Source organism: Salmo salar, chromosome ssa02 (assembly GCF_905237065.1).
Source record: "Salmo salar chromosome ssa02, Ssal_v3.1, whole genome shotgun sequence".
In the NCBI taxonomy this organism is placed as follows: Eukaryota; Metazoa; Chordata; class Actinopteri; order Salmoniformes; family Salmonidae; genus Salmo; species Salmo salar.
Genome location: NC_059443.1, coordinates 49,861,311 through 49,880,377, shown reverse-complemented (window position 1 = coordinate 49,880,377; position 19,067 = coordinate 49,861,311). Strand labels below are relative to the sequence as shown.

Here is a 19,067-nt window from a genome sequence, read left to right as displayed (position 1 = left end):
ATCCAGCCAGTGCCCGGACTTGAACCCAATCGAACATCTCTAGAGAGATCTTAAAATAGCTGTACAGTGACACTTCCCATTCAACCTGACAGAGCTTGAGAGGATCTGCAGAGAAGAATGGGAGAAACTCCTCAAATACAGATTTGCCAAGCTTGTAGTTCCATTCCCAAGACGACTCAAGGCTGTATATTGATGAGGGGGAAAAAACTATTTAATCCATTTTAGAATAAGGCTGTAACGTAACAATGTGTAAAAAGTGAAGGGGTCTGAATACTTTTTCTACACACCCCTTGCACAGTCTTCACATTTTGCTGCCTTAAAATTACATATAAAAAGGGATTACACTGGAATTTTTACCTACAGATCTACACAACCTACTCCACATTTGATAGATGATAGAAACATTTCTAAATTAATTTAAAATAAAAGAACGAAGATGTCTTGATTGCGTGTGTCTTCACACCCCAGAGTTAATACTTGGGGGAAGTACCTTTGGCAGCCATTACAGCTGTGAATAATATTCTACCAACTTTGCACAACTCTTGGGACAACATATGTCCATTATTTTTGTCAAAATTCCTTAAGCTCAGTAAATTTGGTTGGGAATCAATGATGGACAGGATTAATTAAACCTCGTCTCTGATTTTCAAGCAAATTTAATTCAGGACTGAAAATAAACCACTCAGAAACACTCAGCACCTCTTGGAAAGCCATTCCGTTGTGTCTTTGGTATAACAATGTGTGTAATTGTCTCGCTGAAAAATATAACTCCACCCCAGGGTTAGGTTTTCAGAAGACTGAGGCTGGTTTTCCTTTTTACCTGGGCTTTGTTCCTTTCATATTTATTTTGATCCTGACAAATTCCCCAGTCCCTGCCAATGACCAGCATACCCATTACATAAAGCTGCCACCACAATACTTTAAAACACAATTTAATCCCTTTTAAAATGTAATTTTAAGGCAGTGTCAGATGCATACAAGCACATTGAAATAATATCAAACACTTTCATAAACGGTACTGTAGGTGGTATGTATGTCAGAATGCCTGCATCAAACAATGCTACATTTTTGCCTTGTGACTAATGTATTCCTAGCCTGGTCCCAGATCGGTTTGGGCTGACAATGACCATAAAATTTGGCAATACAGCACAAACCGATCTGGGACCAGGCTAGTTAGTGTTGTACTGTTTCCCTCACTCCACTTTATCTGTTTTGACAGCCCCCTATATCTGTGCCGCATCGGATTCGCTCTGGGAACACACGAGAAGGGAAGACCCTCTCTGAGATCAACTGTGAGTGTCTTCAGTAGCATTTTACTTAATCCCTCTGGTATAAGACTGTTATAAGAGTGACATTAGCATGCCATAGTATGTCATAAGCAGTCATGACTAGGGCAGTTAGGGTGAATGTATTACCACCACACCGGCGGTCACGAGTCATGAAGGCAGTCTAATTCCACGTGACTGTTTAGTCACAGTAAATTAGGCTTCTCCCAGCCCTGATGCTGCCGATGGTCATTAGTAGCCTACCAAACTTGCTAACTGCCTGGTACTCAACACTCTGTTGTCCCTCTAATCTCTCTGACATCAATGCAAATGTATTTAAAAATCTAATCAAACACTTCATGAGAGCCCATGAGCTAATTTTGAGCAACATTTCAGTAGGCTATGCAATTGTGCGTTAAAACAGAGTAATGGCCTCTAATAAAAACAGGAGGATCAGCATTCTATAGGCTAGGCCTACTATATTTATTTCTCAACTTTCTTAGTATTAAGCACATTGCTTATATTTACAACAGGAGTACCTGGCTGGCATGAAAATAAACCACGGGGAAAAGTGTCCTCCATTCGCAATTTAAGTGCATAGACTACATGTATTTTTTCCTGCCGACCCTGTTTCGATACAGCTGCATGATTATGGTCCATTCTAAATCAAAACATATTTCACACATATATTATTTAGTATATGTAAAGACTATATTAAATCAAGAATAGTCTGATGGGTGACAATATTAGCCTATTACTTGTGAATTATATATTATCACTTGTGAATGATACCCAGCATAAGAAACAATGCCTTTTTTTTGCTACTTTTTGAATCATAGTCACAATCGCCATGTAGCCTAGCCCATAGGCGTATATGTTTTAAGGTTTGTATCACAACTAAAGTGGCCAAATAACTTCTTAAAATTAAGCACATTAATCCGCTTTATAAGGGGTGTAGAGCCTAACTGGCATACATAAGCAGCGCGTGAGTTTCAAGTTTGGGGAAGGTCATTTTCACCTTAAAAATGCTCCTTTATAATAAAAGCATTACGTGCATAATCGCATTTGCGGTCATTTTTGATAATGGTGTTTTCCGCTAATATAACATTCACGCTTATAGCCTACTACCATATACGCATTGCTGCGCTTATAATGTGAAGAAATAGCCTAATAGTTTAGCAACATTTTAAGCTAAACGTTCTAATCTGTTGCGTCAGCCAAATTGCTTAAAAAAGTTTTTTTGATGCTAGTGGTTATATTAATTTGGGATCTATCGCATCCCACAACTGTCCCAGACTATGTTTGGAATATTTATTTCTCGCACAGAATAGAATAGGTTAACCTTTGTACTATGGGGGATAGTAGATTGACATAGGCTAGTGCTTTCACTGTTCGTTAGGCCTACTCATCTTGTTGGCTGACGAAAAGTAAATGTGGACAGTTCTTCCAATATCCTCAATATGCTCCTCGGAATTGGTTAAGGACGCACGCAGGTGCGTCCCCGATGTTTCGGTCTTCACTTGTAGCTTGTGAGAAAGACCCGATCACGTGATGGAGCACGCAGCACTCAGGGAGAAGTGCATAATGGCCACTGGCCGCAAAAGACATGGATTCTTTTAGGGTGCATTACAGCCTCACAAAGGGGATGACGCCGTGAAATTCCTAGGCATTATCAAGTGCTTGTCAAATTGTGAATGAGTGACTGATGTAGTGTGTACAGCCTGCACAAAAAACAATGCAGAGCTCATGAGTCCCATCATGCAGCCTTACAATGTATTAAAAATCAAAACATATAGCCCAACGTTTGTAGAACAATTAAAATTAAATTAATAACTCTAAAATAAGCATATAGGAGGACCTATTTCTTTGTTAACCGCTCAACACAGAATAGCCGCAGGTGCTCACTCCCTCAAATCGTTTGGAAGAAATATCCTTTCTATTTTATTCAGATTTGTTCAATTGTATTCTTCATACTTTAACCTCTTACATCTAGACGTTCCGCTAGCGGAACACCTGCTCCAATATCCAATGATAGGCGTGGCGCGAATTACAAATTCCTCAAAAATACAAAAACTTCAATTTTTCAAACATATGACTATTTCACAGCATTTTAAAGATAAGACTCTCCTTTATCTAACCACACTGTCCGATTTCAAAAAGGCTTTATAACGAAAGCAAAACATTAGATTATGTCAGCAGAGTACCAAGCCAGAAATAATCAGACACCCATTTTTCAAGCTAGCATATAATGTCACAAAAACCCAGAAGACAGCTAAATGCAGCACTAACCTTTGATGATCTTCATCAGATGACAACCCTAGGACATTATGTTATACAATACATGCATGTTTTGTTCAATCAAGTTCATATTTATATCACATTTACATTACATTTAAGTCATTTAGCAGACGCTCTTATCCAGAGCGACTTACAAAATGGTGCATTCACCTTATGATATCCAGTGGAACAACCACTTGACAATAGTGCATCTAAATCTTTTAAGGGGGGGGGTTAGAAGGATTACTTTATCCTATCCTAGGTATTCCTTAAAGAGGTGGGGTTTCAGGTGTCTCCGGAAGGTGGTGATTGACTCCGCTGTCCTGGCGTCGTGAGGGAGCTTGTTCCACCATTGGGGTGCCAGAGCAGCGAACAGTTTTGACTGGGCTGAGCGGGAACTGTGCTTCCTCAGAGGTAGGGGGGCCAGCAGGCCAGTGGTGGATGAACGCAGTGCCCTTGTTTGGGTGTAGGGCCTGATCAGAGCCTGAAGGTATGAAGGTGCCGTTCCCTTCACAGCTCCGTAGGCAATCACCATGGTCTTGTAGCGGATGCGAGCTTCAACTGGAAGCCAGTGGAGAGAGCGGAGGAGCGGGGTGACGTGAGAGAACTTGGGAAGGTTGAACACCAGACGGGCTGCGGCGTTCTGGATGAGTTGTAGGGGTTTAATGGCACAGGCAGGGAGCCCAGCCAACAGCGAGTTGCAGTAATCCAGACGGGAGATGACAAGTGCCTGGATTAGGACCTGCGCCGCTTCCTGTGTGAGGCAGGGTCGTACTCTGCGAATGTTGTAGAGCATGAACCTACAGGATCGGGTCACCGCCTTGATGTTAGTGGAGAACGACAGGGTGTTGTCCAGGATCACGCCAAGGTTCTTAGCACTCTGGGAGGAGGACACAAGGGAGTTGTCAACCGTGATGGCGAGATCATGGAACGGGCAGTCCTTCCCCGGGAGGAAGAGCAGCTCCGTCTTGCCGAGGTTCAGCTTGAGCTGGTGATCCGTCATCCACACTGATATGTCTGACAGACATGCAGAGATGCGATTCGCCGCCTGGTTATCAGAAGGGGGAAAGGAGAAGATTAATTGTGTGTCGTCTGCATAGCAATGATAGGAGAGACCATGTGAGGATATGACAGAGCCAAGTGACTTGGTGTATAGCGAGAATAGGAGAGGGCCTAGAACAGAGCCCTGGGGGACACCAGTGGTGAGAGCGCATGGTGCGGAGACAGATTCTCGCCACGCCACCTGGTAGGAGCGACCTGTCAGGTAGGACGCAATCCAAGCGTGGGCCGCGCCGGAGATGCCCAACTCGGAGAGGGTGGAGAGGAGGATCTGATGGTTCACAGTATCAAAGGCAGCAGATAGGTCTAGAAGGATGAGAGCAGAGGAGAGAGTGTTAGCTTTAGCAGTGCGGAGAGCCTCCGTGACACAGAGAAGAGCAGTCTCAGTTGAATGCCCAGTCTTGAAACCTGACTGATTAGGATCAAGAAGGTCATTCTGAGAGAGATAGCAGGAGAGCTGGCCAAGGACGGCACGTTCAAGAGTTTTGGAGAGAAAAGAAAGAAGGGATACTGGTCTGTAGTTGTTGACATCGGAGGGATCGAGTGTAGGTTTTTTCAGAAGGGGTGCAACTCTCGCTCTCTTGAAGACGGAAGGGACGTAGCCAGCGGTCAAGGATGAGTTGATGAGCGAGGTGAGGAAGGGGAGAAGGTCTCCGGAAATGGTCATAACAATTATTTTAAGAATTATAGATACAGAACTCCTCTATGCACTCGATATGTCCGATTTTAAAATAGCTTTTTGGTGAAAGCACATTTTGCAATATTCTAAGTACATAGCCCAGGCATCACGGGCTAGCTATTTAGACACCCGGCAAGTTTAGCACTCACCAATATCAGGTTTACTATTATAAAAGTTTGATTACCTTTTGTTGTCTTCGTCAGAATGCACTCCCAGGACTGCTACTTAAATAACAAATGTTGGTTTGGTCCAAAATCATCCATCGTTATATCCGAATAGCGGCGTTTTGTTCGTGCGTCCCAGACACTATCTGAAATGGTAAATCAGGGTCGCGCGCATGGCGCAATTCGTGACAAAAAAAATCTAAATATTCCATTACCGTACTTCGAAGCATGTCAACCGCTGTTTAAAATCAATTTTTATGCCATTTTTCTCGTAAAAAAAGCGATAATATTCCGACCGGGAATCTCCTTTTAGCTAAACAGAGGAAAGTAAACAAAGCTTTCGGTCGACGTGGGCACGAGCCTGAGTCTCACAAGTACTGTAACCAGCCACTACCCAAACGCGCTACTTTTTTTCAGCCAGAGCCTGCAAAGCCACGATTCAGCTTTTTACCGCCTTCTGAGACCCTATGGCAGCCGTAGGAAGTGTCACGGGACAGCTAAGATCCTCACTCTTCAATAAACAGAGACAAGAAGAACGACACCTTGTCAGACAGGCCACTTCCTGCCTGAAACCTTGTCAGGTTTTTGCCTGCCAAATGAGTTCTGTTAAACTCACAGACACCATTCAAACAGTTTTAGAAACTTTAGGGTGTTTTCTATCCATATGTAATAAGTATATGCATATTCTAGTTACTGGGTAGGAGTGGTAACCAGATTAAATCGGGTACGTTTTTTATCCAGCCGTGAAAATACTGCCCCCTAGCCATAACAGGATAAAATAATGCCACCGAATTCGAACCAAATCTTGTCTGCTAAATGAACTAGTGTAGGCCACAGCCATTTGGCATAGCCAGATCAGGACCTAACATAAGGACAACTCAGAATATGCTATTCTGTTCTTCTGAAATATACTACATCTTCTTCATATCATGCTTTTTTAGACCTGTCTAAAATAAATAATATATTTATTGTGAAGGTGTAGGCTATATTACATGGATTTATTAGACTTTTTAAAATGTTCCAAAGGTCTGCATCAGTGGCTTGTAGGTTATGTGTGGAAGCCAGGAGATGCAAAATGTGATTATGTTAATTAACGGTAAATTACCGTGAGACTGACAGTTTATTTGCTTGACAATCACCGGCTGACAGAATTTTGTGACCGCTACAGCCTTAGTCATGACATGTCAAATGATACAACACTGAAACGTTACATGGTTAGATCTTCCGGAAGTTTGAAAACTATCACATTTTTTAAACCTTCTGTTTTGGACTCGACGTGTCAATTTATGGCTCATACATGCATAAATGATCTACAGTCCTCTCCAAGCGGAAAAAGCAACTGAATCCTTACATTCTAACCTGCCATCATTTAGTGCATGAGATTATGCACTCGTGCCTGTCATGTATTGTGCTCTGAAGCAAGTTTTCAAGTGCCTGCATGGCTTAGTTTTGATAGCAGTGAAAATACATGGATCAAATCCATGCATCATAAGTTAGAAAACATCTGAAATTAGAAAACATCTGAAATTAGAAGTTATATATTTATTTTAAATTTTTTTAGTATACTAGCAGACACTCTTATCCAGATCAGCTTACAGTAGCCATTAGGGTTAAGTACCTTGCTCAAGGGCACATTGACAGATTTTTCACCGAGTTGGATCAGGGGTTTGAACCAGCAACCTTGTGTTTTATTTGTATTTTGGAATATATTGTGCAATAGGCTATAAGGTTTATACAAGGCGTGTCCATCCATTCCGTTCGTGAATCGTGAGTGCAACACAACACACACAACTGTAATGCGCTCAAGAAATGTATACTACAAACTTCCCCATGCTTGTTCAATGAACCATAAACAATTAATGAACATGTGCCTGTGGAACGGTCGTTAAGACACTAACAGCTTACAGACGGTAGTCAATTAAGGTCACAGTTATGAAATTTTAGGACACTAAAGAGGCCTTTCTACTGACTCTGAAAAATACCAAAAAAAAGATGCCCAGGGTCCCTGCTCATCTGCGTGAACATGCGTTAGGCATGCTGCAAGGAGGCATGAGGACTGCAGATGTGGCCAGGGCAATAAATTGCAATGTCCGTACTGTGAGACGCAAGAGACAGCGCTACAGGGAGACAGGAATGCTGACAGCGATCATCCTCGCAGTGGCAGACAACACCACCTGCACAGGATCGGTACAGCCGAACATCACATCTGCAGGACAGGTACAGGATGGCAAAAACAACTGCCTGAGTTACACCAGGAATGCACAATCCCTCCATCAGTGCTCAGACTGTCCGCAATAGGCTGAGAGAGACTGGGCTGAGGGCTTGTAGGCCTTGTTGTAAGGCAGGTCCTCACCAGACATCACTGGCAACAACGTTGCCTATGGGCACAAACCCACGGTCGCTGGACCAGACAGGACTGGCAAAAAGTGCTCTTCACTGACGAGTCGCGGTTTTGTCTCACCAGGGGTGATGGTCGGATTCGCGTTTATCATCGAAGGAATGAGCGTTACACCGAGACCTGTACTCTGGAGCGGGATCGATTTGGAGGTGGAGGGTCCGTCATGTTCTGGGGCGGTGTGTCACAGCATCATCGGACTGAGCTTGTTGTCATTGCAGGCAATCTCAACGCTGTACGTTACAGGGAAGACATCCTCCTCCCTCATGTGGTACCCTTCCTGCAGGCTCATCCTGACATGACCCTCCAGCATGACAATGCCACCAGCCATACTGCTCGATCTGTGTGTGATTTCCTGCAAGACAGGAATGTCAGTGTTCTGCCATGGCCTGCGAAGAGCCCAGATCTCAATCCCATTGAGCATGTCTGGGACCTGTTGGATTGGAGGGTGAGGGCTAGGGCCAGAAATGTCCGGGAACTTGCAGGTGCCTTGGTGGAAGAGTGGGGTAACATCTCACAGCAAGAACTGGCACACCTGGTGCTGTCCATGAGGAGGAGATGCACTGCAGTACTTAACGCAGTTGGTGGCCACACCAGATACTGACTGTTACTTTTGATTTTGACCCCCCCCCCTTTGTTCAGGGACACATTATTCCATTTCTGTTAGTCACATGTCTGTGTAACTTGTTCAGTTTGTCTCAGTTGTTGAATCTTGTTATGTTCATACAAATATTTACACATGTTAAGTTTGCTGAAAATAAACGCAGTTCACAGTGAGAGGACATTTCTTTTTTTTTGCCAAAAGGCAGCTAAAGGACTCTGATGAGACCATAAAAAACACAATTCTTAGGTCTGATGAAACCAAGATTGAACTCTTTGGTTTGAATGCCAGGCGTCACGTCTGGAATGCCAAGCGTCACGCCCTTCTCCCCCGATTGACTTTCAAGGAGTAGGACATTTGATGTAACTATATAATCAAAGTAGATGGACACCCCTTCAAATTAGTGAATTCGGCTATTTCAGCCACACCCGTTGCTGAGAAGTGTATAAAATCGAGCACACAGCCATGCAGACTTAATAGACAAACATTGGCAGTAGAATGGCCTTACTGAAGAGCTCAGGCACCGTCATAGGATGCCACCTTTCTAACAAGTCTGTTCGTCAAATTTCGGCCCTGCTAGAGCTGCCCCGATCAACTGTAAGTGCTGTTATTGTGAAGTGAAAACGTCTACATTTTTACATTTTAGTCATTTAGCAGACGCTCTTATCCAGAGCGACTTACAGTAGCGAATGTATACATTTCATACGTTTATTATTTATATTTTTTTTGTACTGGCCCCCCGTGGGAATCGAACCCACAACCCTGGCGTTGCACACACCATGCTAGCGTTGCAAACACCATGCTCTACCAACTGAGCCACAGGGAAGGCTATGAGCACAGGCTAGGTCTAGGAGCAACAACAGCTCAGCTGCAAAACGCGTTCTCTGGAGTGATGAATCACGTTTCACCACCGACAGACGAATCTGGGTTTGGTGGATTCCAGGAGAACGCTACCTGCCCCAATGCAAAACTGTAAAGTTTTGTGGAGGAGGAATACCGGTCTGGGGCTGTTTTTCATGGTTCGGGCCAGGCCCCTTAGTTTCAGTGAAGGGAAATCTTAGCACTACAGCATACAATAATATTCTACACAATTCTGTGCTTCCAACTTTGTAGAAACAGTTCCAGCATGACAATTTCCCTGTGCACAAAGTGAGGTCCATACAGAAATGGTTTGCCGAGATCGGTGTGGAGAACTTGAATGGCCTGTACAAAGCCCTGACCTCAACCTCATCGAACACCTTTGGGATGAATTGGAACACTGACTGCGAGCCAGGCCTAATTGCCCAACATCAGTGCCTGATGCAAGTCCCCGCAATGTTCCGTCATCTAGTGGAAAGCCTTCCCAGCAGAGTGGAGGCTGTTATAGCAGCAAAGGGGGACCAACTTCTGTCGTGGAATATTGCTTCAAAAATATAACACTCTTACAAGAACCCTTGAATTCAATATAGACTTTAATACAGAGTAGCAAAGCCGAGCCCTTCCATGAAAAAGACTAAATTCTCATATTACAGAGTCCTATCTTTATAGGATTCTGTCTTTGCATAACGTTTAGAGTCCTATATGTTCCATTCCTTTTATAGCCATTCTGTCTCAGCTCTTCAAAGTGGACAGCCTAAATGCTGCTAATAATGGAAATGGAATCAGTCATGAGTTTTGCTCCCACACTTCATATTAATAACCATGATTATGGAATGAGATATTTGATGAGCAGGTGTCCACAAACTTATGGTCATGTATTGTAGCATTTTCTTGCTCGTTTGCCATATTAGTCTGATGGGACCATACCCTACAATGGGAGCTAGCCTGCAACAACAGAACTTGATAGAGAATGTTTATTGGCAGGTGGAATGAGGTCCAATAAGGTTGCAAGGTTAAAGTGGGAGGTGGGATCAGGTCAGCACCGTATTGTCCAATGAGGTTGCGGGGTGAGCCCAACATGCACACCCCACATGCACTGACGTTGTACGCAATTGTGCACAATGTTTGGGGACCCGTTTTGGGTTGTGAGCGCTACTTTCAAAACTAATGGCTGAAATTATAAAAATCATATTTATTTAAGACTGCATCAAGTGAGTAGCCACAATCTAACATCTACTAAGGTCACTGTGACTGGTTATGACATCTATAATGTCACGTTTATAACAATGTAACGAAAGCTTTTCAAATTTCTTCCTGAGTGGTCCTTCTCATGACCTTTTGTGGTTAAGTATGGAAAACCACTCCTTCCTCTCTCTGCCTCTCCCCCACACTCGCTCCTTATCTTTCCAGCTCTCCTTTTTGTCATTCACTGAGTGGCTGAGCATCACTTCCCAAGAGACTTGAATATTCGCCCTGCATGTGCAAAAGGCGCATGGGGAACTGCTTACTGTTCATTCAGGGACTCTATATCTGAGGGTCTTAATCTTTGCCATTTAGTTTTGACTCAGTGCCCACAGGGATTATATAGGAGGGAAAGTGCCTGCACTAGTAGTTATATGCCCCCGTAAGCGATCTTTAGCGATATTTTGTGCTTATGTTACTGTTCGACGCATGCAGGTTTTCTTTTTATTGCCAGGCCACTGTGACTATATTTCGAAATGTGTTGTGTGTTCATTTCTTAGTTCTGCAGTTTGTTTAATTCTCTGTGTTTCATTTTTTAACACTGATAGTCGATCAAGTCAAGTTTGATCCCCTGCTTAGGAAGGAGACTGAACCTCATCACGAACCAGCAGTGAGTGACTCTCCTAACACACACACACACACACACAAACACACACACAGGCTTGGCCATCAACATTTCACACTTTTCGACCAACCAAATCACGCTTTGCAACAGTAACGACTGTTTAAATTCAGAACCTCACAATTTCCATGGCTACTGCTATTGCTATTGCACTGCTATCATCCCATAACTGTGCATTGTATTTTGGATGAGGCATACTACAGTAATTGGTGACATGTTATATAGACTATATTAACTGTATGTGGTATAATAGCGACGACAGACGCCTCATACAAATATATATTGGAAACCCAGAGCGTGTGCTCCAAATGACACCATATGGTCCCTGGTCAAAGGTAGTGCACTATATATGGAATAGGGTGTCATTTGGGACATACCCACAGTCAACAGATACGAGTTGTAGTTTGTGTGTTGACTTAAAAAAAACGAAGGGGTGAGAGACTCACGTTGTTAAATACATTTTCTAACCCTTCCAATTAAACATCTAACCTAGTCTAAACAGTGTTTGAATGTGTGTGTGAGTGTAAATCAACAATCAGTTATAAAGTCCTGTACACAGTACCTTCCAATCCTCCAGTCTTGAAGTATTCTCTTCTTTAATGCTCTTAACCCAACCTTCATCTCTTCAGAGAACTTAAACACAACTTTTTTTATACTGTGTGTGTGTGATTATTTTTAAATACCTCATGACTGTGAATAATCTGTATTTTCTTGGTCTGTCTACTAAACAGCCCGACTCTGACGGTTTTTTGGACTGTGTGGAAGAACAATACTACACTGCAAGATCTAACATGGTACTTCTGTTCTTATTTTTTGCCCATATTTGACCTCCGTTTTGTGTTGTCTCATCCTCATCGCAGTTCATATGTTGTCAGTTCACGTTTGGATGCTTTTCACTCGGTGAAGCCCTCTGTCTTGCTGCTTTCGTTGGCATCCCATAACACTTTCACTTGTCATTGCATGTGTAACCTTTATTTAACAAGGCAAGTCAGTTAAGAACAAATTCTTATTTACAATGATGGCCTACACATGTAAAGACATAAACCGTGCCCTTGCGACATATACTCCCTTTTGTAATATATAGTTTGCAGCCTATAGTTCCTTTTGGTTATTACAGTGTAATGTATCACTGCACATTTATTAATGCCCTGTATACCTTACAGTATGATCAATTTGTATTCCTACCTGGTTTTGACGTGGATGATGAAATAACACAGTAATATCAGCATGAAAAATCACCAAACGGGTTACAGTGATGAAATATCGTATGTAAGTTCTCCCCTGGCCTATTTTGTAGTAAGTATTCTTTTGACATTCGCTTGTTTTTACATGGGCACAGAAGGGCTTTATTTTTAGGGCTTGTCACAATGCGAAGCGTCTCTTTTTCAAAGAGAGAAAGGTTGAAAGAGAGTGGGATGGTTATCAAAGTGCAACGCCCTATCAATGATGGCAAACTCAGACAAGAGGGAGGACAGGGAGCTGGAGAGATGAGAGAGGGGTTGAGATGGAAATATAGGAATGGAGGTGTTGAGAAAGGGATAGGTTGAGAGGGAGAGAGGGAGCGAGGTTGAGAGAGGGGGAGCGAGGTTGAGAGAGAGGGAGCGAGGTTGAGAGAGAGGGAGCGAGGTTGAGAGAGAGGGAGCGAGGTTGAGAGAGAGGGAGCGAGGTTGAGAGAGAGGGAGCGAGGTTGAGAGAGAGGGAGCGAGGTTGAGAGAGAGGGAGCGAGTTAGAGAGAGAGAGAGGTTGAGAGAGAGAGAGCGAGGTTGAGAGAGAGAGAGCGAGGTTGAGAGAGAGAGAGAGAGAGAGAGAGAGAGAGAGAGAGGTTGAGAGAGAGAGGACGAGGTTGAGAGAGGTTGAGAGAGAGAGAGAGCGAGGTTGAGAGAGGTTGAGAGAGAGAGCGAGGTTGAGAGAGAGAGCGAGGTTGAGAGAGAGAGCGAGGTTGAGAGAGAGAGAGCGAGGTTGAGAGAGAGAGAGCGAGGTTGAGAGAGAGAGCGAGGTTGAGAGAGAGAGACGAGGTTGAGAGAGAGAGAGCGAGGTTGAGAGAGAGAGAGCGAGGTTGAGAGAGAGAGAGCGAGGTTGAGAGAGAGAGAGCGAGGTTGAGAGAGAGAGAGCGAGGTTGAGAGAGAGCGAGGTTGAGAGAGAGCGAGGTTGAGAGAGAGAGGTTGAGAGAGAGAGGTTGAGAGAGAGAGGTTGAGAGAGAGAGGTTGAGAGAGAGAGGGAGAGAGCGAGAGAGAGCGAGGTTGAGAGAGAGAGAGAGAGAGCGAGGTTGAGAGGGAGAGAGAGAGAGAGCGAGGTTGAGAGGGAGAGAGAGAGAGAGCGAGGTTGAGAGGGAGAGAGAGAGAGAGCGAGGTTGAGAGGGAGAGAGAGAGAGCGAGGTTGAGAGGGAGAGAGAGAGAGCGAGGTTGAGAGGGAGAGAGAGAGAGCGAGGTTGAGAGGGAGAGAGAGAGAGCGAGGTTGAGAGAGAGAGAGAGCGAGGTTGAGAGGGAGAGAGAGAGCGAGGTTGAGAGGGAGAGAGAGAGGTTGAGAGGGAGAGAGAGAGGTTGAGAGGGAGAGAGAGAGAGCGAGCGAGGTTGAGAGAGAGAGCGAGGTTGAGAGAGAGAGCGAGGTTGAGAGAGCGAGGTTGAGCGCGAGGTTGGGCGCGAGAGAGCGAGGTTGGGCGATTGAGAGAGAGCGAGGTTGGGCGATTGAGAGAGAGCGAGGTTGAGGGATTGAGAGAGAGCGAGGTTGAGGGATTGAGAGAGAGCGAGGTTGAGGGATTGAGAGAGAGCGAGGTTGAGGGATTGAGAGAGAGCGAGGTTGAGGGATTGAGAGAGAGCGAGGTTGAGGGATTGAGAGAGAGCGAGATTGAGGGATTGAGAGAGAGCGAGGTTGAGGGATTGAGAGAGAGGTTGAGAAGTAAAGAGGTTGAGAAAGTGAGAGATGTTGAGAGAACAAGTGATAGAAAGAGCAATTGAGAGAAAGAGGTTGATGGGGAAGTGTCATTGTTTGTCCCATCGGGACGTTCAAACCGTAGTGAGATGCAAGTCTCTCCGAGTTGGACAGGGGAGTGCTGCCTAAGCGCCCGCTGCAGATGCTTTTTGTAACAAACGGTATATACAGCAATCATACAACAGCTGCACCGCGGTAAAACAGGCCTCTGCTTAGCCACACAACCTCCTCACATCCTCCCCACAACCTCTGCATGAATGTGTTGTGATGTGGTAACATCCTTTTTTAAAGGATTTATTAAGTGTTTCCCGTTAGGCCATACCGCAGAAATGTGCCCTGAGATGGCGTTTTGGAATTATCATATTGTAATATGGAATTTAGATGATGCTTTTATCTAATCTAAAGATACAATTATGCACTCATCTTGCGCATATATTTAGTTGTACATATATGTTGTAGTTGTACATATATATTGCCATTATTCACTGTCATAATGTAGATACTAAAGACGGTAGCTTAACAATTTCTTAAATGCACCCTCTGAGATTCTGTGTACATTGGGTGCAAAGCTGACACCCTGTGTGTCCCAAATGGCACCATATTCCCTGTAGTGCACTACTTTACTGCACAATATAGGGGATAGGGTGCCATTTGAGACACAGCCCTGGAATCTCTGTGTGACAGTTATTATAGGGGAAGGAACCGAAGAAAAGCAACGGGGACGGTTATCAAAGCGCATCGCCCTCTCAATGATGGCAGACTCAGACAAGGGGGAGGTTGGCGAGGGATAGAGGAGGGCAGAGAGGTGACAGAGTCACTGAGCCGGAAAGCCTGGGATCTTCTGTCAACTCTCCAGTCTTTACTGTGGAGATAGAGTTTAAGCTCAGAGAAAAGGGTTAAAAAGGCCTTTGCCATTTGTTTACCCCCTCCTGCTCTATAAAATCTTGACTAAACTGACAGAATGACCAAGCTTTTTTGATTTATTAAGCAAAGTTTAATCTTTCAAAGAAAACTGTAGTTTAAAACTGAGTTTAAACTGCCGAGCCTGTTTTGTTCTGACTGTAAACTATGTCCTGAATTAGATAACTGCATTATTTCTGAGTTGCTGTGTCATTGTCGACCTTGGTCATTTGTCATCATTGTACTAAATCCTCATAATGTCTCACCTTTTAACGATTGTCTCCATTTGACATGTTGGTGATACCTCAATTAGAGCGCCTGGAAATTAAACCTTAAAAGATGAGTTGTCCCACTTAAAATACTTAGTTGTATCAACTAATAATATATTTAAAGTTTTGTCATATCAACTTGATTTCCTGAGTTTAAGGCTTTGGTCTAACCAATGATGTATCTTATTGGGTGCATCTTATCTTTTAAAATGTATACTGTAAATATTTAAAATAATTTTATAGTGATCATTGTCATAACCAGTAAGGACAAGTATTGTGTCCAGCATAAACAGCTATTTGTTTGGTTCATATACAGTAGCTGCAATTACATGAAGTATCAACCAACATGTATTTTGTTGACGTTCAAACAAACAGCTCAGCAGTCTCTATGGGGGTGCCACAGGGTTCAATTCTCGGGCCGATTCTTCTCTGTATACATCAATGATGTCGCTCTTGCTGCTGGTGATTCTCTGATCCACCTCTACGCAGACGACACCATTCTGTATACCTCTGGCCCTTCTTTGGACACTGTGTTAACTAACCTCCAGGTGAGCTTCAATGCCATACAACTCTCCTTCCGTGGCCTCCAACTGCTCTTAAGTGCAAGTAAAACTAAATGCATGCTATTCAACCAATCGCTGCCCGCACCCGCCCGCCCGTCCAGCATCACTACTCTGGACAGTTCTGACTTAGAATATGTGGACAACTACAAATACCTAGGTGTCTGGTTAGACTGTAAACTCTCCTTCCAGACTCATATTAAGCATCTCCAATCCAAAATCAAATCTAGACTCGGCTTCCTATATCGCAACAAAGCATCCTTCACTCATGCTGCCAAACATACCCTCGTAAAACTGACCATCCTACCGATCCTCGACTTTGGTGATGTCATTTACAAAATAGCATCCAACACTCTACTCAACAAATTGGATGCAGTCTATCACAGTGCCATCTGCTTTGTCACCAAAGCCCCATACACTACCCACCACTGCGACCTGTACGCTCTCGTTGGCTGGCCCTCGCTTCATACTCGCTGCCAAACCCACTGGCTCCAGGTCATTTACAAATCTCTGCTAGGTAAAGCCCCGCCTTATCTCAGCTCACTGGACACCATATCAGCACCCACCCGTAGCACGCGCTCCAGCAGGTATATCTCACTGGTCATCCCAAAGCCAATTCTTCCTTTGGCCGCCTTTCCTTCCAGTTCTCTGCTGCCAATGACTGGAACGAACTGCAAAAATCACTGAAGCTGGAGACTCATATGTCCCTCATTAGCTTTAAGCACCAGCTGTCAGAGCAGCTCACAGATCACTGCACCTGTACACAGCCCATCTGTAAATAGCCCATCCAACTACCTCATCCCCATACTGTATTTATTTATTTATCTTGCTCCTTTAAACCCCAGTATCTCTACTTGCACATTCATCTTCTGCACATCTACCATTCCAGTGTTTAATTGCTATATTGTAATTACTTCGCCAACTTGGCCTATTTATTGCCTTACCTCCCTTATCCTACCTCATTTGCACACACTGTATTAATGACTGTATATTTGTTTATTCCATGTGTAACTCTGTGTTGTTGTATGTGTTGAACGCTTTGCTTTATCTTGGCCAGGTCGCAGTTGCAAATGAGAACTTGTTCTCAACTAGCCTACCTGGTTAAATAAAGGTGAAATAAAAATAAAAATCACCAATCAGCATAGTCTTTGCTTGTGTGTATCCATTACATGCTTAACCAATTAAATTGTTATTATTAAGAGGTATGATGTATTTGCATGCATGCATGCATGCATGAATGAATGACTGCCATAGGGCATGCCAATGAATAGATGTTCACCAACTGAATAAATCAAAAAGCAATCACATTGCATTTCGACTAGAATTACACTATACATAGCACCTCTGCACAACAAAACCTCAATATCACCTATCACTCAAAAGAGATGGAGCTTTAACATGTCATGATTTCATTTCGGTCCAACCTTATTCATTTATTTCTCATTTCTAATACTCATCATCATGCAGTTATAATGACTTTCTGACTCTTGAGGAATAGAACATGCAAAGTGAAATGAAATAAGGCTTCTGTCTTGTAACCGTCTTCATTTCTCCTAGGACTTGCGGATGGATTACGAAGCGGGATCTCCCAAAAGCTCCTTCTTGGGAGGGCATAAGTAAGTGAGACTGCATGCATGGAGGTTTCAACTTTTAATGTCCCGTGCACAAGTACAGTAAAATGCTAGCTCTAAACCCAACAATGCAAGCATTTCGCTACACCCTCAATAACATTGCTAAACGTGTGTATGCGACCAGTAAAACATATTTTTTTATTTGATTTGCAGTAATCGATATCAATGTAGTGAACAAATAACACAACAATTACATATTTCATTTCTTTCATAAACAAAGTTATGCAATGGCCCTGTGTGAAAAATAATTGCCCCCTTACACTCAATAACTGGTTGTACCACCTTTAGCTCCAATGACTCCAACCAAATGCTTCCTGTAGTTGTTGATCAGTCGCTCACGTCGCTGTGAAGGAATTGTGACCCACTCTTGCTTGCAGAACTCCTGTAACTCAGCGAAATGTGTGGTGGTTTTCAAGCATGAACTGCTCATTTCAAGTCCTGGCACATCCTCTCAATTGGGATTAAGTCTGGACTTTGACTAGGCAATTTCTAAACTTCAAATGTGTTGCTTTTTAGCCATTTTCATCTAGACTTGATTGTGTGTTTTGGATCATTGTCTTGCTGTATGACCCAACTGTCATCCAAAACGTTTACTCAAGTTTGACAAGAAGCACGTGGACGATCGTCAAAACTCTTGGAATAATGATCTATGGACAGATTCAAAATATTTACTTTTTGGATGACATGGGTCCCATTATGCCTGGCAAAAACCAAACACTGCATTGGTGAAGGTAGTGTGATGGTTTGGGGATGCTTTGCTGCCTCAGGACCTGGACGACTTGCCTTAATAAAAGGAAATATAAATTCTGCTCTGTATCAGAGAATTCTACAGGAGAATGTCAGGCAGCAAGCTGAAGCTGACGCGCAGCTGGGTCATGCTGCAAGACAACTTTTTTTACAGCACTGCATGTGTAAGGGTAAGGTGACTAGGCAAGTTGCATTCAGACTTGGATTCGATTATACTATTTGACATTTTTCAAATACTTTTACTGTTTTCTTCAGCTTATCTGGAGTGCACTTTTGCCACTAGGCAAGGCCAATCAAGCCCAGATAAAGTATTTGAAATGATTTCAAATAGTATTTGAACCCAACTCTGGTTGCATTGCACTGAATCTTAATGGGCATCATGAATATGTGTAGACTTTTTTTCCAAAACTTTTCCACTCTCTGTTTGTATTTTATTGTTTATTTGTAGAGACAGCCATGAATGAAGGGAAGAGGGATAATAGGGGAAGATGGAGATTTGAGAAGGCCGGTGGGGCATCGAGACAGATGGAATGACACACGAGTGAGACAGGCGAGAGGTGTCGCTCCCAGTTACACTAACCGATGGGCCTATTCACAACCTGTGAAGTTTGAGCTTTTCACACAAAGCAATGCAGCACCCTTATATACATTATTAGTAATAATATGATAATTTGGTTATTTAGTTTAGCCACAACCCATAAGCTTGCGCATTACACACTAACAACGTACCATCCTGTCTTATACAGGAGTAGTAATAATATAATATGGTAATTTAGCTTAGGCGCTACCTGTGTCGCTAGTGCTTTCCACACATAGCAATGTAGCATCCTTTCTACAGTACTAGTATACAGTGTATTTGTTGGTAATTGA

The 19,067-nt window shown here is 43.3% G+C and overlaps 1 protein-coding gene across 6 annotated transcripts in view; it reads left to right on the top strand.

Moving 5' to 3' along the window:
* The window catches only part of LOC106585154 (mitogen-activated protein kinase kinase kinase kinase 3), a 116,996-nt gene that overhangs the window by 73,944 nt on the left and 23,985 nt on the right, over positions 1–19,067 (top strand). For all 6 annotated transcript variants that reach the window (XM_014171069.2, XM_045705361.1, XM_014171052.2 and 3 more), the window contains 4 exons: positions 1,220–1,292; positions 11,089–11,150; positions 11,894–11,956; positions 17,377–17,435. In XM_014171069.2, the coding sequence (XP_014026544.2) occupies positions 1,220–1,292; positions 11,089–11,150; positions 11,894–11,956; positions 17,377–17,435 (257 nt within the window). The remainder of the gene's footprint in view (positions 1–1,219; positions 1,293–11,088; positions 11,151–11,893; positions 11,957–17,376; positions 17,436–19,067) is intronic.